At 42.1% G+C, this 26,188-nt stretch overlaps 1 protein-coding gene across 1 annotated transcript; it reads right to left on the reverse strand.

The window, feature by feature from the left end:
* On the reverse strand, nt 1–25,480 carry ctsh (cathepsin H). Its single transcript, XM_080214184.1, has 12 exons — nt 25,200–25,480; nt 20,311–20,342; nt 17,715–17,820; nt 16,233–16,303; nt 12,616–12,720; nt 10,014–10,100; nt 9,863–9,918; nt 8,987–9,068; nt 8,234–8,302; nt 7,862–7,968; nt 4,358–4,483; nt 1–1,807 (listed from the first exon to the last, which is right to left on the reverse strand). Exons 1-12 carry the CDS (start codon nt 25,276–25,278, stop codon nt 1,732–1,734), a joined length of 996 nt encoding a protein of 331 aa, XP_080070310.1. The 5' UTR covers nt 25,279–25,480; the 3' UTR covers nt 1–1,731.
* Nucleotides 25,481–26,188: the final 708 nt, after the last annotated feature.

Genomic DNA, 26,188 nt, shown 5'->3' on the forward strand with positions numbered 1-26,188 from the left:
TACTTGATCGCAAAAGGGTAGAAACTTTATTGCAGTAAAAAGCTTAACAAAAATGAAATACAAGAGTAGAAATTAAGCATTTGCACAAAAATAGCGTGAATCATAATAGTTTCAATTATTTCAAATGTGTGAAAATTGCACTTGGAGTTTCAGCATATTAAATAGATCTTGAAATCTGGAATTCTCTCCCCCAAAAGATTCTTGAAGTTGGAGGTCAACTGGAAATTTCAAAACTGAGTGATGGGTTGTTGTTAGGTATGATAATTAAAGACTACAGAACCTAGGTGGATAGATAGAGTTAAGGTATAGATCAGCCACAATCTAACTGAATGACAGAACAGCATTGAGGGGCTGAATGGCCTCCTTGTTCCAGTGATCCTAGGTATTTGTACGAAAGCACCACGGATTTAAGTTTCCAGCCTGTAATAATATCACCAGCCTAACCAACATCTATCAGACGTAAAGACATCCTGCCTGATTGATGAGGTTGAAATTGAAACCAAAGAGTGAACTTATTTTAAATACCAAATTACAGCAGATGTAAGCCTACCAGCCCTATTCACATTGCAACATACAGCAAAAGTGTTTTCAAAATGATTCACAGTATAAATTTGACTTTTTATATATTTAGGATAAAAGCTGCAGCTACAGAAAATCCAAGCAGGTCAATCAGCACCTGATGAAAGTCCTGTTCCTCAGACTGTCCAAAGCACCTGTTGTGCAGGTCCAGATTGAACACGGCCCATGGAGGCTGGTTGTCATTCTGCTTGCCTCTCTTTCTTGGCATTGTCCATGTCCTGGTAGTTATGAAAAGGACGTGTGCAATGTCCTCCAGCATACTTGAGCTCTTGTGCAACAGGTGAGGACCAAGGGGTCTGGAATGTCTAATTAATATGTTACCAGTGTTTTTATTTAGGTTTATAATGTTTCCTTTACTTTTATAATTAAGTTCATTATTCATTGCAGGGAAGCTTTGTTTGTTTGATTAAAAAAGTGACACTGTCATTAAACAAAAAAAAGGGAACTGGAAAAATACAGATTAAAATTGAAATTGCTGCCTCTTGTTTTTAGCAGATGACAAATCTATGGTTGGCAAGTCTGCACTTGACTCCCATTCTTGTCAATTCCTGCCCACTCAATGTTGGTTACTCTTATACAGGTGATGACCTGCCTTTTTTATCCAGTCACAATGACAGGTCTGAATCTGAAGCATTAACCTGCCTTTGTTCTTTCAGATGTTGAGGAGATTTCCCTGAATGTCAAAACGTATTTTGCTTTTGTTTCAAGTCTATTTATTAAAGTTTAACTATGGAATTCTGATAAAGTGTGTGAAACTCATTGACAGAAAAATTTTGTTTTGGTCTCGAGCTCGAGATAAAAATTGATCATTTGTATTTCATTACAACAGATTTATCATTTATCTAGGAATACAATCAGCACTTTTATTTAAAAGTTCATTTGTCACAAAAGGTTCTTTATAAAAATGGACATTTGCCTTTAGTTGTAGTTTGACATTGGCTGGATTTAATGTAATGAGCATTTAAAACTGATCAGAGATCATCTTATGCCCAGAAATAGTCTGTGTAATTTGAACTTGATGCAATTCATATTGAGAGAGTTTGGAAAAAAGGTAGATTATTAGTATTTTTTGAATTATCAGCATTGTAAATGTTTCCCTTGTTACATCAGCCTTGCAATTTAATAAGGTCTGGGCTGGGATTCCACAGTATCTCAGAGCAGTGGGATGGGGTAGGAAGCACACGCAGCCAAGCCACACATGTTCTTCCCCCGTTCAATGTAGAAATATCTAAAAAAAAGAAAGAGAAAGAAAGAATTTCTATCGCAACTTTTTCAAACACAGGATGACAAAATGCTTTACAGTCAATTACATTTTTTGAAATGTAGTCACTGCTGTATTGCAGGAAATACATCAATCTTACACAAGTTCCCACAAACAGTAAGATGAAAGCAAATTACAGCGAATGCTGGAATCTGAAACAAAAACAGCAACTGTTGGAAAATTTCAGCTGATCCGACAGCATCTGTGGAGAGAGAACACACTGGTCTCTCCACAGGCTGTCAAACCTGCTGAGATTTTCCAGCATTTTCCTGTTTTTGACCCACAAACAGCAAGTTGGAGATGCAGCAGTTATAAAAAGTTTTGAGTAAGTGTATTTCAGGGTTAAATGTACAGTGACGAGGCTATTTCTGGTAGTTGAGTAGCTATGTTACGTGATCAAGTGGCTCTTGTCTCAGGATGGCCAGCACTTGTACCACCATTATGGGTCCTTGCAATTCAGTCAACCAAAAGATAGTTCATCTCTTACTTAATAAATTTATTTAAGTTATAATTAAGTTAGTTATTAAGTACCCCAAATAGGCTCACTTGAAACTGATCACACACTGCTTTGAGTGTATTACACATTCAGTCTTGACAAATAACTTTCTAAGTCACCTTCACGCACTCCTACCCTTGACTGGATTTAACGTAGTGAGCATTTAAAACTGATCAGAGATCATCTTGTGCCCAGAAAAATCAGAAATACAGTCAGTGTAATTTGAACTTGATGCAATTCATATTAAGAAACAGTTTGGAAAGCAGGTAGATTAGTATTTTTTGAACTGTAAATTGTAAATGCATTATAAATGTTTCCCTTGTGTCACATCAGTCCTTAAACATCTGTCCCCAATCTACATTCTTAAGCTCCTGCCTAATATTGGTGTAATTAGCCTTCCCCCAATTTAGCAACTTCATTTGAGGATTATCTCTTATCCATCAGTAGCTTAAAACTTACTGAATTGTGGTCACTGTTCCTGAAATGCTCCCCGACTGAAATGTCGACTACCTGGCTGGGCTCATTCCCCAATACTAGATCCAGTATGGTCCCTTCCCTAGTTGGACTATCTACATACTGTTTCAAGAAGCCCTCCTTGATGCTCCTTACAAACTCTGCTCCAATCAGCACTAAGTGAGTCCCAGTCAATATAGGGGAAGATAAAATCTCCCATCACAACAAGCCTATTACTTTTTCACCTTGCCAAAATCTGCCTACATATCTGTTCCTCTATCTCCCACTGCCTGTTGGGAGGTCTATAATAAACCCCCAACATTGTGACTACACCCTTTCTATTCCTAAGCTCTACCTGTGTTGCCACTCTGTGAGCCCTCCGAGGTATCCTCCTGCAGTACAGCTGTGATATTCTCCTTGTCATGCAACTCCACATCCCTTATACATCCCCCTCTATCCCACCTGAAACATTTGTATCCTGGAATATTAAATTGCCGATCCTGTCCTTCCCTTAACCAAGTCCATGTAATTTCAACATCATCATAGTTGCAAGAACTAATCCAAGCTCCAAGTTCATCTGCCTCGTTACACTTCTCACATGGAAACAAATGCACTTCAGTCCAACAGACCCTCTGATTAGTAACTACACCCTGCCTGTTCCGAGTCTTAGTGGCCCTACTTTCTGGCTCCCTTTTAGTTAATTCACCTTTGCTTTAATTCCCACCCCCTGCCAAACTAGTTTAAATCCTCTATTAGCAAACCTCCCGGCCAGAATATTTATGCCCCTCCAGTTTAGATGCAACCTGTCCTTGTACAAGGACCACCAGCCCCAGATGAGATCCCAATCGTCTAGACATCTGAAACTCTCCCTCCTACACCAGCTGCTTAGCCACATGTTGAGCTGTACTATCTTTCTATTTCTAGCCTCACCGGCACGTGGCACAGGGTGTAATCCTAAGTTTATAACCCTAAGGTCCTGCTTTTTAACTTTCTACCTAACTCCCTAAACTGCTGCTGCAGGATCTCATCACTCTTTCTACCCAAGTCTTTAGTACCAATATGTACCATGACCTCTGGCACTTCACACTCTCCCTTCAGAATGCTTTCTGCCCATTCAGAGACTTCCTGGACCCTGGCACCAGGGAGGCAACACACCATCCTACAGTCTTTCCACATCTACAGAAGCACATATCTGTACCCCTAACTACAGAGTCCCCTATAACTATTGCTGTGGGGTGCTTTGTCCCAGAGCCAGCTATGATGCCACTGCTCTGGCTGCTGCTGTTATCCACTTTTCTTTTTTTTAGTGGTTAAATAAACCATGAAAATTTACACCTTTATCAGTACTATGTTTTTACTCAAGTGTTCAGCATAAGGGTGGGAATGAAAGGATACCTCAACACACTTCAAATATTGAGCCTGGAACCTCTCTCCGCTCGAAATATCTTAACCAGTTGAGCCACTGGGACAATTCACAATATCAATCTTTATAAGATACTCTCTGCAATTCCCATATTTGCTGTTAAAAGAATAAAATCTTATTTTACTACTTAAGAAAATATACAGACCCATCAATTCCCCATTTGGGGCCCCAGGAATTCTTCACAATCCAGTACTTGGTTCCATTGGACACCCCGTATCCCACAGCCAGGACAGCATGATTCACTTTATCTGGGGTTGAACTGCAGTTTGGGCTGTTGAAGATTTAAGTTTTAAAAATCATTAGTTCCACTTTCTATTCAATACATCAAAATTCTGATATTCATGCACAATTCCATTCAACTTTTCCCATTGGTATTTATAATGAGAGCTGCCAATGTAAACTTGTCATGCTGCAATTACAGCACCATCAGTGGTGCAAGGCAAGTTGACATGGGCAGTTGCCATAAATATAGCCACTAGAATTTATAATGTATGATTTTGAAACAGGGACTGAATTAAGGTCTCTGGCCTGGTTCAAATCATTCACATATTTCTAACCCACTTCACCTCAAGCAGCATAGAATCCCTATAGTACAGAAAGAGGCCATTCGTCCCATCAAACCTGCACTGACAACAATCCACTCAGGCCCTATCCCCATATATTTGCCCTGTTAGTGTCATGGGGTTTAAGGAGCAATTTAGCATGGCCAGTGCACCTAACCTGGAGCATGGAGGAAACCGGAGCACTGGAGGAAACCCATGCAGACAGGGGGAGAATGTGCAAACTCCACAGTCACCCAAAGCCAAATTGAACCCAGGTTCCTGGCACTGAGAGGCAGCAGTGCTAACCACTTTGTCATTATAACACTGACTTGATCCTACCTCCTGGTGTGCAGCACCATTGAGAAATCAACTCTACTTTCCAACAAGAAACTCTGAAGAAAAGCAGGTCTACCAGAAATATCTCAAACACCTTCAAGGATTCAGAAATTTGCAGGTTAAGATTTAAAACAGTGTTATATGCTTGTGATGCAGAATCATTTTATCCGGTGAGTAGTAGAGTTATGGAATCAAATATTGGGGGAAGATGTTTGAATTGAACAGTTTGTCTTGCAGACAATTCAATGAGGAGAGACAGGGTTTGAACAGGACTGAGAATAGAAACATTAGTGGAATTCAAAACGAGTTTATCCATTTTAGACCTAGAAGGATAGAACAATATACTTTCCAAATAGTAAAAAGCTAGAGACAGTGGGGATACACAGATTTGGGATTCAAAGCATAGGTCTTAAAATTGTCATGCAGAGATACAGAAAATAAACAAAAAGCTGGCCCATGTCTAGAGGGTAGGAAGACAAGAGGGTAGAAGTCAGGCTTCAGTTATCTAAAGTCCTGGTTAAACCAGATCTTGAATCATTGAGAAGTCCTGGGTACTGCACCTTAGGGAGGACATACTGGCTGTGGACAGAATGCAGTGCTGATTTACCAGAATGATTATTGAACTCCAAAATGTTCATTTAGGAATGATTACCCCAACTAGGGTCCTGTTCTGTGCAAGTTAGGAAGTTAATGGGCAATTTGATTGAAATTTGCAAGTTATTAAGGGGAATAGGTCAGGCGAATAGAGAGAAACCTTTTCAACTGGTTGGGGAATCTAAGACTAAGGGCATAGTGTGAGATTAAAGCCAGGCCTTCAGGAATGAAACTAAGAAACGCTCCTACAATCTGAGTGTGGCAGAAGCTTAGAATTCTCTTCCACAAGTGGAAATTGATGCTGGATCAATTGTTAAATTTATAACTGATGGATAGATTTTTCTTAAGCAAAGTAATTAAGATAAGGGGTAGAGGTGGGTATGTGAAGTTGGGTCAGGAGATCAGCTATTGAATGTTGGAACATACTTGACGGATTAAACATCTGACTTCTATTCCCATGACTCCCCACCTGCATCTCCCATATTGAAGGGGTGAGGGTGACAGACTCATGGGATCTCTCAGGAAATTCAATGCAGTAGGCACCTGATTGAGCCTGAACCTGCTGCGAGCTGAGAACACACAGGCACGGGCTTCAGGCTCTGCACTGAACCAGATCAAAAATCCAGTTTATCAACCTTGGAGAAGATCAGTAACAATAATGGACAGCCTGGCAGACCCCTCAGGCGCTGCCAAGTTTCCAGCCCGTCTGTGCTTGAGGCTGATCTTGAATTGCATCTGCTACATGGGGCAAAAGGAGATTTTTAAATATTTGCTATTGATAACACTTTTCACAATCTCAATGTCCCAAAACACTTTACAACCAATCAAGTTCTTTTGAAGTATGGTCACAGTTGTGGTAGAGGAAATACAGCCAGCAATATGCCAACATCAAGCTTCTACAATTAACAATCTGATGACGACCAGACAACCCATGTTAGTGATAATGGTTAAGTCATAAATATTAGCCAAGACAATTTCCCCTGCTTTTTTTTACAAATGTTGCCCCAAGATCTTTATATCTACCTGGGAGGACAGATTAGGCCTCAGTTTAAATGTTTCATCTGAAAGTGGCATATCCAGCATTCCCTCAGCACTGCACCAGGAGTGTCAGTGTAAATTATATGCTGAAGTCTCTGGAGTGGGGCTTGAACCTGTAACTTTCTGACCTCAGAATCAAGGGTCCTATCCAATTAATCATGGCTGACACCATGATTCTTTGATTTCCAAGGTTCAGCAAGTGTGAGTATAGATGCACTAGACAATATTGTGTTAACAACTCTTATTTGCAACTTGGGATGGAGTCATCAGCCTTCACTTTGGGCAACCATGAGTCCCTTTCAGTGGGACTGTGTCCCCTGGTGTTCTGGTCCTGCAACTTTTATCTTTCTAATCATTTTCAGGAGGAATCATTGTAATAATGAGATTTTGTATCAAAGCATTATCTAGTCCTGATTGTGATCCATTAGTGGACTGAGCTGAGATGCAGTATTACCCTCCCAACTCTGAGTTGTATGGGTTTGGGCCCCACCCATGAGTGGAGACAAGTGCTCTGATGACTGAATACTGGGTGGTGTCGGGGGTGGTGGTAGTAAAAAGTGCCTGATGTGAATGAAATGGTAAGCACTCCAAGCTCAATATCTTATAAGGGAGTTTTGAGTCAAGCTATATCCTCATAAATTGGGACTGAGTTATGGAAATAATTCAGCACACAATCTGCATGCTGTAAATCTGTGGAAGGGGTTTCCCATGGTGTCTTGTAGAAATGATTCATTGAGAATACCTTTCAGATGAAATGTTAAGCAAAAGTCTTTATTTCTATCCTCCAAGGTGGGCATAAATCCTGTGACCAGTGTTCTGATGAAGAATATTGGAGACCTCCCAATATCCTGGCCAACTAATATTAATAATTACAGTTTGTGGGGGCTATATTGATTATACATCAAAAATACATAACTGTTTGTAAAGCTTGAGTGCCCTCCTTTTCTCCCTCCTTCCCTCCAACATGGAGTAGTTCAGAGAAGCACAATTGCCTTGCCATGCCACACAGACTTTTTTGAAACCAAGTCCTACAATTAAAATGTTATTGATGCTTTTGGTAAGGCCAGCGTTTATTTGCCTGTTGCTGGGTGCCCTCGAGGGTGGTGTTGAGCCATCTTCTTGAAAGTCAAAGAACTTACTTGGAATAAACACCTTTGGTGTAACTCAAAAAGTCACTGGTCACTTCAAAGGCAAAACTGACTGGGTTCAGCCTTGCCACAGCATCCATCATTCCAGCTTCATCATACTAGAAAACAAATTGAGATTTAAATCAATGCTTTTTGTCAGGGGTGAGGAGTAATAATGTACTTGAGGTTCAGAATTGCAATTCAACTGGTTCTATTAATTTCAAATAAAATCAAGAGTTTTAATCCTATTGGGAATCAGCTGAGTTTTTTTTATTAAACTGGTTTCTGGATTTAGCTCAGAAAAATACACAAGTGGTTGTAATTATTGAGGGAGCACTAACACACTTAGTGTCATAATATGGTTATTGGAAGACTGCAACCTACCTCAGTGATGTTGACTATTTCCTTGACAAATGCAGCAGCTTTGCTGGGCTGGAACCGACAAGGTCCATCCTGAGATAATCACAACAGAACAATTAATTGTTTCAGTATCTTGCTGGTTTGACATTCTCTGCTTATTGGAGAGGTCAGTCCTGAAATGGTGCTGACTTTCTAAGTCTCAGTCTCAAGATTGTGATGGAAATCTGGAATATTAAACTAAGTTGTGAGAGAAGGACAAGGAGACTGCATGTGATTGTGTGAAATGATCACAGTGAATTGGAAGTCAATGGAAATAAAAGTAAGGTATGTAAAATGGGGTACTGCCAATGTTCTCTGTCAGCTGCCTGCATGAAACTACACACCAATCCAAACTGGTACCAAAAGACTGCTCATAAATTGTCTCTTAAGATACCATTGGTATGATTCCTGCCCGAGGCGTCTTACCCATTGGAGCAGAGTTAATCTTAAAACACCTATTTGCCCAAACTACTTATGCACATACATTTTTCAATGTTTTGAGTTTATGTGCATATTACCCATCCTCTACAATGGAGCTACTTCTATTGGCATTTGGATGCTAGTAAATAACTCCATATAGGGCAGAGTACAGTTCACTGTGTTCCCCGACAGCCTGCCATTTTGAAATGTATTTGTTATTGATTCATTTGCAGAAAGACGTGATAAAAACACTGCACGCCTATTAAGTGAGGCACATTCTACCAATATTGGACAGTTTAAGAAAATGTAAAGTCAGACCTTTCCTTCATAAGGATAATCCTGTTCCCTTTCCAGCCCATTGTTGTATTTAATATATTCAAAAGCTTGACTTGGCAGTCCCCTGAAAAAACATTAAAAACAATAGTGTAAACATGAAATAGATACAGTACTGTTAAACTTGTAAAATACTAACCCAACGCCTCAACTTTCTCAGGAGACTAAGGAAATTTGGCATGTCTGCTACAACTCTCACCAGCTTTTACAGATGCACCATAGAAAGCATTCTCTCTGATTGTATCACAGCTTGGTATGGCTCCTTCTCTGTCCAAGACCACAAGAAACTACAAAGGGTCACGAATGAAGCCCAATCCATCACACAAACCAGCCTCCCAAGCAGCGACTTGGCAAAGTAGCCAGCATAATTAAGGACTCCATGCATCCTGGACATTCTCTCTTTCACCTTCTTCCGTCAGGGAAAAGGATACAAAAGCCAGAGGTCACGTACCAACTGTCTCAAGAATAGCTTCTTCCCTGCTGCCAGACTTTTGAATGGACTTACTTTGCACTAAGTTAATCTTTCTCTATACCCTAGCTATGACTGTAACACTACATTCTGCTCTCTCCTTTCCTTCTAATATGAATGGTATGCTTTGTCTGTATAGCACGCAAGAAACAATACTTTTCATTGTACACTAATACATGTAAGAGCATGGTATTGTTTAAGGGCAGAATTACATTTCAATGGATGGTGTCCACTCAATTGCTAATGTTTCACCCACCCGGAGGTTGTGACGAGAGGGTAAAGTGTGCAGGATTGAGCATTCATTTTGAAGAAATGACTCCCTAATGGTCACGTCTTTTTCTGATGTTCAAAAAGACAAAATTGGAAACTCAATGTGCCACTGATTCACTTACCCTGAGCACCCATGGTTTTTAAAGTTCTGAGCACAGTCTACAAGTTGTTGTTCCGCCTATGGAAAGATTTAAGATATCAAAATCTACTCCAGTATGAGGACGGATGTATCATATCATTCCAAAGACTAACAAAATTTTGTATAACACTTACCAGTGGAACAAGTTTCCCTGACTTTATTGCAATGACAGATTCCAAGCAGCCAGTGGTGGAAAAGGTCCAGCAGCTTCCACACTCGCCCTGAGTAGAATACAAACTCAGACTGAAAACAGGGGCAAAGTGGACAATTGTGTGCAATTTCAAGCTTAAAGCTACTCAGACAAGATTATGGTGCTGGGTCCATTTACTTGCACCTTTCTGATTAACTTACTTCTTTGACCAAGATTTTGACCAACTGTCAATCTCCTTCTGTGATTTAATGTCATCTTTCTATCTGGTCACAATGCTGAGAAGCACCTTGTGACATTTTACTGTGTTAAAGACAACATAAATAGTGTTGACAGAACATAGTTGACTAAGCAATGAACTGCTGCCAATGTTCCTTTAAACCTCGTAGCTACAGCAATTCGAAAGTCCCCTTGCAGACTGCACACAAGTCAGCCCCTTCACTGCATGTGTGCAGCTGTGCATAAAAATTAGAGGCCATGCACTTAAGTTAGCTGCTCACTCCATAAAAAAAGTTGAACAGGATGCTGCTTGCGACAGGTCTATATAATAGAAGGGTTCGATAAAGCCCCTGTTTCTAGATAATTACAGTTGAATAGAATGCGAAAGAGCAGGAGACATTGAGTTTAAACTATGGAAGAGTAAGGATAAGATATTGGACATCTCTTGTTTTCCCCAGGGAATAGCGAGTCTCTGGAAAGTGTTACTGGTTGTTCCAAAGGAAGCGGAATCGATTCTTGACTGGGACACATCACAGGTAGGTCAGTGTGATCTCCTGGATTTTGGTCTCTTAGAGGAATAAGAAAGAATTCACCAGTGGATTTTTCCTTTTTGACCCTGCATTTTTGCCTGTCCTGGGAAATGGCTGTGGGAGACAGGAAGTGTTTAATCACAATGCTCTAGCCAGCATGAATTTAGTAGAGTTTTGTATGTATAAGATATTCGTAAGTCTGGGTAAATACTGACTGAAATCAACTCCTGAATGCAGTTTCTGCTCATAGAATGGGCGTGAAACAGGTCAAGAGTTACTCCAGTTTTTGATCAGCCATGAATTGGAATAACAGGCTATACGGCTGAATGGCCGCCCCCTCTTCTTGCGCCCACAGATAACAGATAATTAGTACACTGATACCTGTTAATGTGTCTCAAGTGGGTTTGTGTCAATGCATTTCCAGCCACACGTGGCAGGCTAAATGAAGCATTTGGCATTCAGTCTATGGACCAGGTCAGACGGGGACAAAATAACTACATCCTCTATGGGTATACTGCTCAGTCAGACGAACAAATATGAAGGGAGTTCAGTGACCCAGCACACTCAGAACTAACTCTCACAGGTACTTTGAAAATTGAGGAAAAGTTCATATTCAGTATCTTTACCATAGACTTAAGTTGGAAGAGGATATTAAGGGTTATGCAACTGTGGCAAGTGCATGTAGATCCACCGTAAAGTAATTGAATGACAGAACAGACTCAAGGAGCTGAATGGCCTCCTTCTGCTCCTTCATTTTCCAAAAAACTTCCCAACTATCTAAACAGCTAATTACAGTGCTGTGTTTTGCTGGCTAGTCTAATTATTTATTTCTTATTTTCCCACCTTTGCTTATTTCATATTATTAGCCCCTGTAAGGCGAGGGTTGCTCGCTATATTTCAGTAGAAGGCATCACAATCAAGAATGATCCAGTCCCTGGCCAATGACCAAGTGCTCCTGACTCAGCCACTGGACGGCAACTGGAAACAGATGCTTTTCACTTTCCCTGCCCAGAGTTTCTTGGTTCAACCATAGTGGTTCTCAAGCGAGTGACTAATCTAGCCCTGACTGACAGCCTGGCCTCCTGATCTTTGTGGCTCAGTATCGATTGCTATTGTTTCGTCATCACCTCCCTTGCATATCCTCTCTTTTGACATCGAATTACTTTTTCCCTTCACCCTTCTAACCCTCTCCCTTTCACTCACTCCCCTGCTTTTCCAGCTGCCTGGAGTTACAATGCTATTCATGACAAGGATAATTGGTTAATTCTCTTGTCAGTACACCTAAAGTCCACACTGCTGCAGTGACTGGGATTGATTTTACGTACAGTATTTGTATTGTATCACTTTCCTTCATTCACTGCAATTTACCAGAAAATAATTCTGCATTTATCAGAAGACAATGCATTGATTTCAATTGGGAGTTCTATTTGTTGTAGTTCATAGAGACTCTTTTTAAATAGACTCTGTAGACTGTTTGCTGTAGTGGGCTATTTAAATAAAGTCTGTTTTCTGAGTAAATAAACTTGACCTGTTGTAAATTAGATTGTTGTGAGTTCTGCCATATGCCCCAACCCCCTCCAACTCATTGGCTGCTAATGCAGTTTCATCTGTACTGTTCTCTGCCTCTGCACTGTTTAAAAACTATTGAAATCTCTAACTTTGGGCCCAATTTTGTCTCAGTGTAAGGGAATAGGTTTTGAGCGAGTTAAAATCAGGCTTATTAACTCAATTTCTCTGTCACAAATGTTGCCAGATCTATTGAGCATTTTCCAGTTTTATTTTGGACTTCCAGCATCTCAGTTTTTTCATTCGATTCGAGCACAAAGAAATGAGCTTTACCTGATTCTTCACAGCAGTGACATAGTTTCCTTTTTTTCTCCAGTCTACAGACTCAGGGAGCAAATTCTCACTGCTGTAATGGTTCCCTCGTGTAGCTGAGCAGTTCTGTTGGGGAAGGTTAGAGGAAGTAAAAAAAGTTTAACCCCAAACCACTTTGGTCTAGATCCTGCTTCCTCCCCCCCCCCCCCCCAAGCATAGAAGCTAGCTATAAATTGTCCAACTCCATTTATGGTTGGAATACACCAGATGAATAATGTGAGATGTGACATGTGGCAAGTGTAGAGATGCCTGGGAGGGACCCTCCATAACATTTGGTCCACTCTACCATCTCCCCAGCACCACCTCCATTTCCACAACACTTCCCATGTAATACCTGCTGTTGCTTCCTTCCCACTGTCCAGTGCCCAAAAAAGTTCTTCCAGGTGAAATAAAACAACAATTTACTGTTACTTCTTTCAGTTGAATATTCTCTGCTCACGATGTGCCTTCCTCTACATTGTAAGTGGTTTCACATCAGGTTAAAATCCAACAGGTTTGTTAGCATGAGCTTTTGCAGGGCTGCTCCTTCATCAGGTGAGGAGTGGCACTCTAAAAGCTCGTGCTAACAAATAAACCTGTTGGACTTTAACCTAATGTTGAGAGATTACTTACTGTGCCTACCCCAGTTTAACACTGGCAACTCCACATAAAATGGTTTCTTCTACATTGGTTGTTCATTTAGTTGAACATCTCTATTCAGTGTGCAAGTGTGACTCTAACCTTCTGGTCATTTGCCATTTTAATTCTGTGTCTTAGACCCTCTCATATAGTGGCACAGTGGTTAGCACTGCTACCTCACAGCACCATTCCTGGTTCCTGGCTTGGGTCACTATCTGTGTGGAGTTTGCACGTTCTCCCCATGCCCATGTGGGTTTTCTCCAGGTGCTCCTGTTTCCTCCCACAGTCCAAAAGATGTGCTGGGTAGGGACATTGGTCATGCTAAACTCTCCCTCAGTGTACCCGAACAGGTGCCAGAATGTGGTGACTAGGGGATTTTCACAGTAACTTCATTGTAGTATTAATGCAAGTCTACTTGTGACACAAAGAAACAAACTTCAAACTCTGTCCTTGGCCTCTTGCACTGTTCCAGTGAAGGTCAAAGATCAACTTTCATCTTTCAAATGAGGCCTTCAAACATCAGCTTCAATAAATTCACATCAGAGCCACTGTTCCCAATTTATTGGCGAGCAGGTGCTGGCAATCGTTCTGCTGTTGTCTGTTCAACTCTTCCAGACCAATCTTCCTGTGCTTGTCACATCATTATCTCCTATTTCCTTTTGTCATTTAATCACTCCTGCCTGCCACCTGGCCACACACCTTCCCTTTTGCTCTTATCAGCGCACAGCCACATTTGGGCACTGCTCGTCCTTGCTCTGTATCCAATCTGAGCTCGTCCATCCCACTCCCCAAGGGAGGGTGGGTACAGGTTAAGTGGTGGGGGTGGGGGGTGGGGGGCATGGGTAGTGAGGGCAAGTGCCCTGTTACAGCAGGCTCATCAACATGACATTTCTCCCAGTACAGGGGGGCTCCTCCATTTGGCTCTGCCACCTCCAGCACTCCATCAATCCTGTCTCAAACTCCGTATTGACCACAATTCCATTTCAGGCAGCAGCAGTGATTGCTGGTTGGTGGCTTTTCCAATGCCATTCTTTGTGAAGCAAGTGCCAGTGCACAAAATGTCAGACTGGCAGCACTGGAAGGGAAGTGGGTAGAGCAGCACCAAGATTAGCCACACAGACACCTTGTGCCATGTGTGCGCCAGTATTGGGGATGCAGGCAGGCTTGGTTTCAGCCACATGCCTCCCTATTTCTGGTGTCTTTGTGTATGGCTCAACACATGGAAATTCTCCATTGGCAGTGATGCTGTCTGTGTAATTTCACAATCTAAAATGGAACAATGAACACACACAATGGATTTTCATTTTGGAAATTGATTTTTTTCCCCCCAACCTGTGAACTTAATATTACAGTTTAAGCACCATAGAATTTCTACAGTGCAGAAGGAGGTCATTCAGCCCATCATGTCTGTACCGACTCTACGAAAGGGCAGTTTACTCAGGCACTCCCCCATCCCCAACCACCACCATCCCATATTCCCGTAACCCCACGCTACCATGGCTAATCCATCTAACCTACACATCTTTTGGACTGAGGGGAAACCAGAGCACCCGGTGGAAACCCTCACAGACATGAGGAGAATGTTTGTGAGTTTGCACAGTTGCCCAAAGCTGAAATCGAAGTGAACTGTTTAATAGGACACTAAATTGTTAATTTACTTTCTTGAAATCAAAACAATGGTTTTATCATTATCTCATTGTATTATTTACTCGACAGGATTCACTGACCCATCAGCTCCTACGTTTCCTTAGATAATCCTGTTAGTTTTAAAGAGCTTGTTCCAGAAACAAAGCTTGAGAGATCATTTTACTGGTGTTAAATACTGTATACCATTGCCAAGCTTCAAGGATTTGATCAACCTGGCTGGTTAGTTATAGCTGGAACAAATCAAAACATTGCAATAACTAACCAGACTTAAGGAAAGAACTAAGAATAAAACTAAACTCTAGTAAATTGTACAGAATATTACACTGTAGAGCAAGCATTGCTAATAATAAGGCACAGAACACAAAGCCAGGCACAGGGTAAGGAAAGAAGAAAAGAAAGACATCCATTTATATACTGCCTTCCACAAGCCTCAAAATTCCCTAAAGTCTACAGCCAAATAAGTACATTTGATGTGTAATTACTGTTGTAATGTTGGAAAATGTGGCAACTAATCTGTGCAAACTTCCACAGCATTATAATTCAATGTGACAGCAAGCAAATAAACTTTTTTTTGTGATGTTGGTTGAGGGATAAATATTGGCCAGAACACATGACTAAGGTTCATTTAGACTCGAAACATTGGCGCTATTCCCTCCCCATAGATGCTCTCATATCGACAGATCTTCCAGCATTTTCTCTTTTAGTTGCACAAAACTATTCAGCTCTTTTTCAACATTGTGCTGTGGGATTTTTTTTACATCCACCTGAGATGGTGGACAAGGCCTCCGTAACGCCTCATGCCCTTACCAGAAAGGCAGCACCTTCTTGACAATGCAGCATTACCTTAGTATTGGCACCAGGAACCTTGACATAGATGATGTGCTCATGTCTCTGGAGTGGAACTTGAACCCACAAACATCTGGCTGAGAAGATGTCAAAGATGTCAAAGAACAACCCAGCACGGGAAACAGGCCCTTCGGCCCAACAAGCCCGTGCCGCCATTTCAACAAAGCATTTTCCTGAGATAGCACTTTGAAAGAATATAGAACAGAGCGTGGACACAGAAGGAGCTGGGATAAGGTGTGAACAGGGTAATTTACACTGCCAAACCTCCCCCCGGTGTTCCTTCCCTCTCTGCCTTATTTCTATTCGGCTTTTTCTATCCTTGGAGATCTGTACACGATCAGCCTTGACCTTGTACTTTTGTGACAGAATTTGGATGGAAACCACAGGTGAGGGAGACAGAGGTCAAACAGAATATGCAGAGGTCCAGCACAAAGCAAGGGGGAGACGAGCAGAAGACCAGCTGTTACCTGTGGTTCTTGCAGCAAGTATAATGACTTAAATTCACTGAAGGTCAAGTCAGAAAACTGGTTGAGTCCCACTGTATTGACAGAATTAACAAAAATAATACATTGAAATGCGTAAATGCCTCTCTGGGTGATTGTATGTCACTGCACTCTTTTATATTTTATGGTACAATCAACACCCATTGTACACGACCCCCCCACCCCATATCGCAAATTCATTTATCTGTGCTTTTAATATTAAAAAAATTCCAAAGCACTTCACAGGAGCATTATAAAACAAATTAGAACATCAAGTCACTTAAGAAGACATTAGATCATATATTGTTGATCATGTTACTGTGCTGTAAAATTCGTGTTCCAGTGAAAGCATCAATTGAACAGGAATACGATTACACAAAAGCAACTACATCTGATGTTTTATATACTCAAATAAATACAATTAGGTCATTTACTTCCAGTCTGCTGTAAGAAACTATTTTTCTGGCTGGGAGTCTAAAACTAGGAACAGCATCTAAAAACGAAAGAGAAATTCAGAAACATTTCTCTTCACAAAGGGTGATAAAAGTTTAGATCTCTCTTTCACCAGAAATTGATAATGGTGGCTCAGTGTTTAGCACTGCTGCCTCAGCACCAGAGACCTGGGTTTGATTCCCAGCTTGGGTCACTATCTGTGCAGACTCTGCACATTCTCCCCGTGTCTGTGTGGGTTTCCTCTGGGTGCTCTGGTTTCCTCCCACAGTCTAAAGATGTGTGGGTGAGGTGGACTGACCATACTAAATTGCCTGTTAGTGTCAGGGGACTAACTAGAGTAAACGTATGGAGTTGTGGGGGTGGGGCCTGGGTGGGATTGTGGTCGATGCAGACTCGATGGACTGAAATGATCTCTTTCTGCACTCTATTCTATGATACAATGTTTATTGTAAACTAAATCGCAGGTAGATAGATATTTGTTAACCAAAGGAATTAAAAGGACATGGGGCAAGGTCAGGTAAATGGAGTTAAATCACATATCAGCCATGATCTCTTTGAATGACTGAATTGGCTTGAAGGGCTAAATTGCTGGCTCCTTTCCTATTTTTCTTAACACCTCAACCTTTTACGTTCACCTTTTTTCTCTTATTTAATCTCATATTCTCCGGGCTATTTGGAACCATAGAAACAAGAAGAGGCAATTCAGCCCCTCAAGTCTGTTCCACCATTCATTAAATCATGGCTGACTTGTATCTTAACTCCATGCATAACCATCGATTCTGTAACCCTTCATACCCTTACTTAACAGGAATCTATGGATCTCAGCCTCAACTGCTTTTGGGGAGTAATTTCCACTTCCTTTTTGGTGACAAAGTGATTCTTGGCATTGCTCCCTGAGCAGTTTAGCTAGAAATTTATTTTCTCTCATTCTGAACTCTGCCTCATTGGACAAAACACAGCTTCTGCAGGAGGAAATGCCAAAAAGTAGCTGTGAGCCTTCTTGAGTGAACTTACTTTGGAAAGAGTGTTTACCACTGTTGTGAGCTTCAATCTTTCTTTTGTTCTGGATAAAGATCCGTAGCCTGTGCTCATACTCTTCTGTGTTATAGTCTTTGTTGTGCTGTTTGCAAAGTTTAGAAATAAGTGAATTATCATTTGGAATCACCAGCAATGTACATTTATATTTCACTGTTAATGTGGTAAATTGTCCCAAGGTGCTTCACAGGAGTGATCATCAAATAAAATGTACAATCAAAATAAATATGGAGATATTAAGACACATGACCAAGAGTATGGTCAAACAGGCAGTTTTGTAGCATTAAGGGTTAATGCTAAATATGTAAATATTAAGTTGGATTTTCCAACCCCCTCAGTGGGTTTTCCTATGCCGGAGATGGGTAATCATTGGCTGCGCTGGGATCTCCAAGTCCCGCTGAAGTCAATGACAATTTGCATAGTTTACCTGTCCCACCCCAAAGAATCTACAGCAGAGGTCACATTTAGCAGGACTGGAAGATCCTGCTGGCAGGAAGGGCTGGAAAATCCTGCCCATCATCACCATGCAAGATCACATGACAAAACAGGGCATGGAGATAGTTCTCTACAGAACCTTGTGCCAAAAATTTGTATTGTACAGTTAGAGTTTAATAAAAGATAGAATTTACTAACTGCCTTGCCACCGGCATCATCTGAAAGTCCAAATCCCGATTACCACATCTAAGACCTGAGACCATAATAACAGAGGTTTTAAGGAGCATGTTAAAGGAGGAAAAAGAAGTTGGAAGAAAAAAAGAGGGGTAGGAAGGCAATTCCAGAGTTGACAATGTTACAACACAGGAGGACAGCACAGCCATCATGCCTGTGTCAGCTCTTTGAAAGAGAAACCCAGTTAGTCTCAATCCCCTGCTCTTTCCCCATATTCCTGTAAATTGTTTCCCTTGAATTCAAAAGGGAAAATGCTGGAAAATCTCAGTAGGTCTGGCAGCATCTGTAAGGAGAGAAAAGAGCTGACGTTGAGTCCAGATGACCCTTTGTCAAAGCTAAAAGGCATAGGAAATGGGAGATATTTATACTGCAGGGTGAGAGAATGAATGAGTCACAGCCACAGAAACCAGGCGAAAAGATTGCTCGTGGCTGCCCACAGAGAGAATAAAGGATGTGACTTGCTAAACAGCAGAGAAGCTAAAATCAGAGGGTAAGATGTGACAGATGAAGATGTGTGAGGGGGCAGGGGCGGGAGGGGTGGGAAATGGGAAGCAAAGTGGGGGGAAGGTAAGGAAAAAGGGGAACAGAGTAGGGAGGGAAGAAAAATGAAGAAAGACAAAGAAGAAATAAAAAAGAGTAGAGAACAGTAAAAAATTAAATAAAATGAAAATTAAGGGGTGGAGGTGGGGTAATGCTGATCATCTGAGACCAGAAGGCCGTAAAGCGCCTAGCCAGAAGATGAGATATTGTTTCTCCAGTTTGCGTTGAGCTTCACTAGAGCATTGCAGCAGGCCAAGGACAGACATTTGGGCATAGGAGAAGGACCATGTGTTAAAATGGCAAGCAACTGGAAGGTCAGGGTCCTGATTGTGCACAGACCAAAGGAGGTCAGCAAAATGATCACCCAGTCTACGCCTGGTTTCTCCGATAGAGACCACACTGGGAGCAGCAAATGCAATACACCAATTGAAAGAAGTGCAAGTGAAATGGTGCTTAATCTGGAATGAATGTTTTGGACCTTAGATGGCAAGCATGGAAAAGGTAAAGGGGAAGGTGTTACACCTTCTGCAACTGCATGGGAAGGTGCCATGAGTGATGGGTGAATCTCTCCTGGTTTTGTGGGTCTGACTCATCTTTCATTCCCTCACACTGCAGGAGAAATATCTCTCACTTTCTATGTATTTTAGCTTTGACAGAGGGTCATCTGGACTCAAAACGTCAGCTCTTTTCTCTTCTTACAGATGCTGCCAGACCTGCTGAGATTTTCCAGCAGTTTCTCTTTTGGTTTCATATTCCGGCATCTGCAATGATTTGCTTTTATCCAGTGTTTCTCTTGAATTATTCAATTCACTTTTGCAAGTTACTTTTGCATGTGTTCCCACTGCCTTTTCAAGCAGTGCATTCTAGTTCACAATAACCTTCTGTACAAGAACAATGCTCAGTCCCCTCTGTTTCTTTTGTCAATTATATTAAATCTGTGTTCTCTGCATATTGACTCAGTGGAAACAGTTTCTTTTGCAATACAGATAAATTGTATCTCCAGGTACAACTCTAACACACAAGGGCATGCTTTGTGGTTCAGTGACTTGTTTTGTAGGCAAATATGTCAAATATTTTGTGCACATGAAGGTCCTTGAACTAGCAATGATCTACTTTTTGGTGTGATGGAGGAGAAAACAATGGCCAAGTGACTGGGAGAATGCCCCTTCCTTCCATTATTGCTCTGGCATATTTCACATCGACCTCCAGTGGAACTGCCTTATTCTTTCAGAATAAAGGATTTTGATTTCAAGTCTTGGAGTCCAGAAGACTTAGTTATCAAGCATAAGCACTGTCCTACTGCAGTCAGACTGAACATGTCGGATACCAAGGGAGAGGCACATTGTTTGAAGGAAGAAATATTTACCGTGATCATCCATTCTTTGAACAGACTTATTTCTGAAAAATAAACAAGAAAAGAAGATTGTGAATACATATTAACCATTTCCTTCTCGTTCTGTAGGCACTAACTCTTGGTTGTTCCACTCATACTGTCTCATGTCCACTGCGACTCTCACCAACTTTTCTTGTTGCACCATAGAAAAAGCATCCTTTTCCGGTTGTATCAGAGCTTGGAATGGCTCCTACTCTGTCCAAGACTAAGAAACTACAAAGAGTTGGGAATGTAGCCCGATGCATCATGCAGACCAGCCTCCCATTCATCAACTCCATTTCCACTTCCCAGTGCCTTGGAAAAGCAGCCAGCGTAATTAAGGACCCCACGGACCCTGGACATTCTCTCTTCCACCTTCTCCCATTGGTGAAATGATACAAAAGTCTGAGGGCACATAACAACCGACTCAAAAACGGTTTCTTCCCTGCTGCCATCAGACACTGAATGGTCCGATCACATAGGGTGCAGAGAAAAATCAGCTTACTACCTGTAAATGCAATGCTGTGTTCGGTCCCCTATCTTTTCCTTCTCCCCTATGTACTCTACGAATGGTATGTTTTGTCTGTACAGCGTGCAAGAAACAATACTTGTCACTGCATCCCAATACAGGTGACAATAATAAATCAAGGATCAATATTCTCCCAGTCTATACTCTTCCAACTGGCCACCTAACATGTATGGACCTCCCAACATATGGTGTAAGGAGACTATTCAATTATGAGGGTTGTCACAATACTGTCTGATTTTGTCCTGCATCTCAAGGCATCCTTAACCCCAGGATGCAGTCTCCCTGTTGCTGCATTGGCGAGTGTTGTTAATCTCTGAGTGATGAGATAAGTAGAGGGCTTCAATATTCATCTGTGGTTGACTTATACAAAATGTATGAACATACGATTAGGAGCAGGAGATGACCATTTTGCCCCTTGAGCCAGTTCCACCTTTCATGGGTGATTTGATCGAGGCCTCAGTTGTCTGCCTCCACGTACCCTTTGATTTCCTTACTAGTCAAAATTCTACCTAACTAGACCCTAAAAATATTCTATGACCCTTCCTTCACTGCTGTCTGGGCAGGAGAAACAACATGCTTAATGCCAGGCACAACTGTTTGCAGTCCCTTGGGAGTGGCCAGGTTGGCAATGAGCGAGACTCCATGTTGATTTTGTAGGCCCATTTTTGGGGACTTATCGTGGATGCGTACTCTAAACGGCTAGATAACTATGAAATAAAGTCCCTGATTCCTTTTGCAACAGTGGAAACATCAAGGCAAACATTTGCCACCCATGATTTACTCAAAGTGTTGGTTTCTGACAAATTGACAGCATTTACCAGCAAGAAGTTTCAGCATCTCATGTCATTAAATGACATTAAGCATATACATACTGCACATTACCACCCCTCCTCAAACGGACTAGCTGAGGGGGCTGGAGTTGAAGCAATCGGTAGCATTTTTATCACTCTCTCTAGTTATTCCTATGAACGAATAGTTCTTCAGTTACTCCACTTGGTGGTCACCACCCTTTCCAAGATATTATGTTACCAAAAGCAAGTTCCCATTTTTAAAATTCATTTGTGGGACATGGGTGTTGCTGGCTGGCCAGCATTTATTGCCCATCCCTAGTTGCTCTTAAGGTATTGGTGAGCTGCCTTCTTGAATCACTGCAGCCCATGTGCTGTGGGTTAACTCACAATAATTTTCCCATATTATGCTCATTTGCTTCACTTGTCAATATCCCTCTGAAGACTCCTAATGTTCTCTTCTCAGCATACTCTTCTACCTGTCCTTTGTCATCATCGAATTTAGCCATGGTACCTTTGGTCCCTTCATCTAAGTCATTGATATAGTCCGTAAATAGTTGAGACCCCAGTACTGACCCCCATGGCACTCCATTCATTACTCCTCACCATCTCCCACATGTGCAGTTTCAGATTGATGCTCTGTCATAACAGGAAGGCAGATTGTGAAGGTCAAACAGTCCCCAGCTAGGTCGGAGAGAAATATCATCAGCAGAGTCATGCACTGAGGTCAACTAGTTGAGGGATTGAAAGAAGTGAGTGAAAAACTTACCCACACTTCTGAGCAGTTGCAACAGTCAGAAAAAGAGGTAAAAATCAAGGGGAGGACAGAAGAGAGAGAGACTAGCACAAGGGATGCTCAGGAAAATCTAGCACAGGGGGTAATTGGCAGTTTGGGAGGGGTGGGGGGTGGGAGTGTAGGCAGGGACACGGAGGGAGTGTGACAAGGAACACATTGGGACGGTGCCAAATGCTACCACCCCAAGCACTCTAAAACTGGCTGAGACTCCACTCCAACTCCTTCCCCCTGAACTGGTGAGAATCTCACTTCTCTCCAATATGGAGGTAGAGTGGCATAAGATTGCAATTTCAAACTCACCCAAAAAACAGGTCTGAAACTTACCCGTTTTCTTGCTCATTCAGCATTTAGAATTTTTTTTCATAAGATCACGGCCTAAGTGTCAGAACAGCATGAAAACGGGACTCCTTCACGCTGGTACTTTGGGCGACACTGCAGTGTTCCTGCATTGTCAATTTCTGACAGCTGGGAACCTTATGCCAGTGAGGCAAGGGTGGGGGCAGAGCCTAGGTACATCTGTGAACTGGCTTCAAACAACACCCCCCCCACCCACCCCATGCAGACATTGCTGTGTGCCTCTAACAGAAATCTTTGTTTCCGTGTTGACAACAGGTGAGGTCCCAGAGGATTGAAGGATAACCAACGTTGTCCCATTATTTAAGAAGGGTAGCAAGGATAATCTGGGTAATTATAGGCCAGTGAGCTTGACATCAGTGATAGTGGAATTGTTGGAGATGATCCTCAGGGTTAGAATCTATTACACATTTAGAACTGAATGGTCTTATTAGTGACAGACAGCATGATTTTGTAAGTGGGAGGTCATATCTCACTAATTTGATTGAATCTTTTGAGGGGGTGACAAAAATGATTGATATGGGGAAAGGCCATGGATGTTGTCTATATACACTTTATTAAAGCATTTAACAAGGTCCCTCATGACAGGCAGGTGCAAAAGGATAGTTTACATGGGATCAAGGGTGAACTAGTAGATGGATTCAGAACTGGCTTGGCCATAGAATCGGTTGGACTAAAACCTGGTGTTGTCAGACTTTTTACTGTGTTTTGGCCATAGAAGACAGAAGTGGTGGAAGGGTGTTTTCCTGAATGGAGGCCAGCAGGGATCAGTGCTGGGACCTCTTGTTAATCCAGACAAATGCAAGGTGATGCATTTTGGTAGATCCAATTCAGGTGGGCACTATAAAATAAATGACAGAACCATTAGGAGCACAGACAAACAGGTATGTGGGAGTACAGGTCCACAGATCCTTAAGAGTGGCAGCGTTGGTGGAAATGGTGGTGAAGAAAGCATACGGCATGCTTGCCTTCATTGGATGGGGCATTAAGTATAAAAGTTGGCAAATTATGTTACAATTAAATAAAACATTGGTTAGGCCACATCTGGAATGCTGTGTACAATTCTGGTCTCCACACTATCAGAAGGACGTGGAGGCTTTGGAGGGAGTACAGAAAAGGTTTACCAGGATGTTGTCTGGTGTGGAAGGTGTTAGCTATGAGGAGAGATTGAATAAACTGGGATCGTTCTCCCGGGAAAGACCGGGGCTGAGGGGCAACCCAATAGAAATTCATAAAATTTTGGAGGGGCATAGATAAGGTGAACAGTTGGAAGCTTTTTCCCCAGGCAGAAATGACAATTACAAGGGGGCACAAGTTCAAGGTGGGGGGGGCAGGGAGGTTCAGTGGAGATGTGTGAGGTAAGTTTGTTTTAGACAGAGTGTTCGGGGCCCAGAATGCACTGCCAAGTGAGCTTGAGGTAGACACGTGAAATGACGTTTAAAACTTATCTGGATAGACACATGAATGGCGCGGGGGGGGGGGGGGGGGGTACAGGCAGTTGGTCTAGATAGGACAACATGATCAGTGCAGGCTTCGTGGACTGAAGGGTCTGTTCTGATTGCCAAACTGCTTTGTTTTTTATTAGACATCTCCCCACACATCATCGGCATTGTCACCTCCCCCCCCCCAAACACAGGTCACTGGGCCAATGAGTCCATTGGCAAGTCTCCCCCCACCATCCCCTGTCACAACCCCACCCTCATGTCATGGGATCATTTACCCAAGAGGGCAGGCAAAACTTTGGTTTAACATCTTATCCAAAAACTGGCACCTCTGACAGTGCAGCAAGAAGTAGCTCAGTACCTCACTGGGATTGTCAGCCTCAATATTGTGCTCTGATTTGTAGAATGAAACCTGAGCCCCTGACCTCCTAATGCAAAAAATAAAAAATGCTAACACTCTGAATTCTAACCAACACAGTCTGTAGTTTTGAATTGTTGCCTGAAACAACATGGAAAAATGGAGTGGTGGCAGGAGATCCGGTGTATTATAAACCCTGGATTGGTGTCTGGCTGCCAAAATTGCGCCAGAACCAGTCAACCTCTTCAAAAGCAAAAGCTAGAGACCATTGAGACTTATGTAAATTCTTAGTGTTTTGCATACTTGAATCAAAGCCAGATGTCTACACGGCTGCGTCAATCTGAGTTTAAAAATCACCCCCCCCCCCCCAGTCTCTTTCCTGAAGGACCCACAAACGTTTCCTTTTCAAATATATATCTAATTCACTTTGAGAAAGTTATTACCCAGCCTGGTTTCAGCAACAGGCAGAGCACTCCAGATCTTAACAAGTCACTTTCAGAAGGTTCTTCTGATCAAAATCTCTCCTGTTACACCAGTATAATCGGCTTTCCCCGGGGTTGAGTGAAACAAACAGATATCAGTTTCCTGTGTTTCAAAAAAAAAGAGATCTGCCTACCTCTGAAAGAAAACTCTGGCAGAGAGCACACTGTGTGAGAGAGCAGGAAGACTGGGATAAGCGCCTTCAATAGTCCCATCTTCAGCGAGACCTTTTAATAAAGCAAAAGCTGGAATTTCCCCTTTGTGCAGATCAAATATTTCCACTTCCTCCTAACAGCCGGGCAGCTTCAAAATGACATTCAGATGTGAAACTGGGCAGGGTGCTGTAAGCATGGAAGCTTAGTAACAGCCTCTTTTCTAATTGGAGAACATTTGTGACAAGAGGGGGAGGAGGCAGTGCAATCAGCAAAGGAGATTAATAAATTGCGATTAATGCAGCAAGCGTCGTGCTGCGCTGTGTTTGAAGTAACATTAGAAACTTTGCTAGTTTGGAATTAGTATGAGTTTTCCCTCCCCTCTGCTGTCGGTGCCACCATGTGGTGTGAAAGACACATTGCTGTATTATATTCCTGGCTGCTTTGCAAGGTAACGTCACCTGGAGCAATCGAAAGGACAGTGTAGAGGTGTGTGATATAAGCACAGCAAATACAGAAAGAAAGTACCAGCAAGTTTATTATGATCTGGGATCCAGTAATCCCAAGAACGAGGGTCAGGCAGAAACAGTGTCCAAGTCATTTCGTCCCTGAATGAGGAAAAACAGCAACAAGTTAATGGGACAGGGCAGGATTTTACAGCCCTGTCGAGACGGGGGCAGGGCCAGACAATGCAGCAAGCTGTGCAAAAGTCCATTAACTTATATGATTGTAAAATTCCGCCGATAGAACTTGCGGCACACAAACAGGCCCTTCGGCCCAACTTTTCACACAAGCCTCCTTCCGTCCTGCTTCATCACACACCATCAACATATCTCACTTGTGTGTAAACTGCATCCCATTAAATACAGAGAGAGACAAGAAGGCAATTGAGGCAGGATGATTGGTGGGGGTTTTTGTAGACATTTTGAAAGTAGAGAAAGGGTGACCTTTATTGTATAAAGCTGGGAAAAGA

Source organism: Carcharhinus amblyrhynchos, chromosome 28, assembly GCF_965287045.1.
Source record: "Carcharhinus amblyrhynchos chromosome 28, sCarAmb.v2.hapA, whole genome shotgun sequence".
Taxonomy (NCBI): domain Eukaryota; kingdom Metazoa; phylum Chordata; class Chondrichthyes; order Carcharhiniformes; family Carcharhinidae; genus Carcharhinus; species Carcharhinus amblyrhynchos.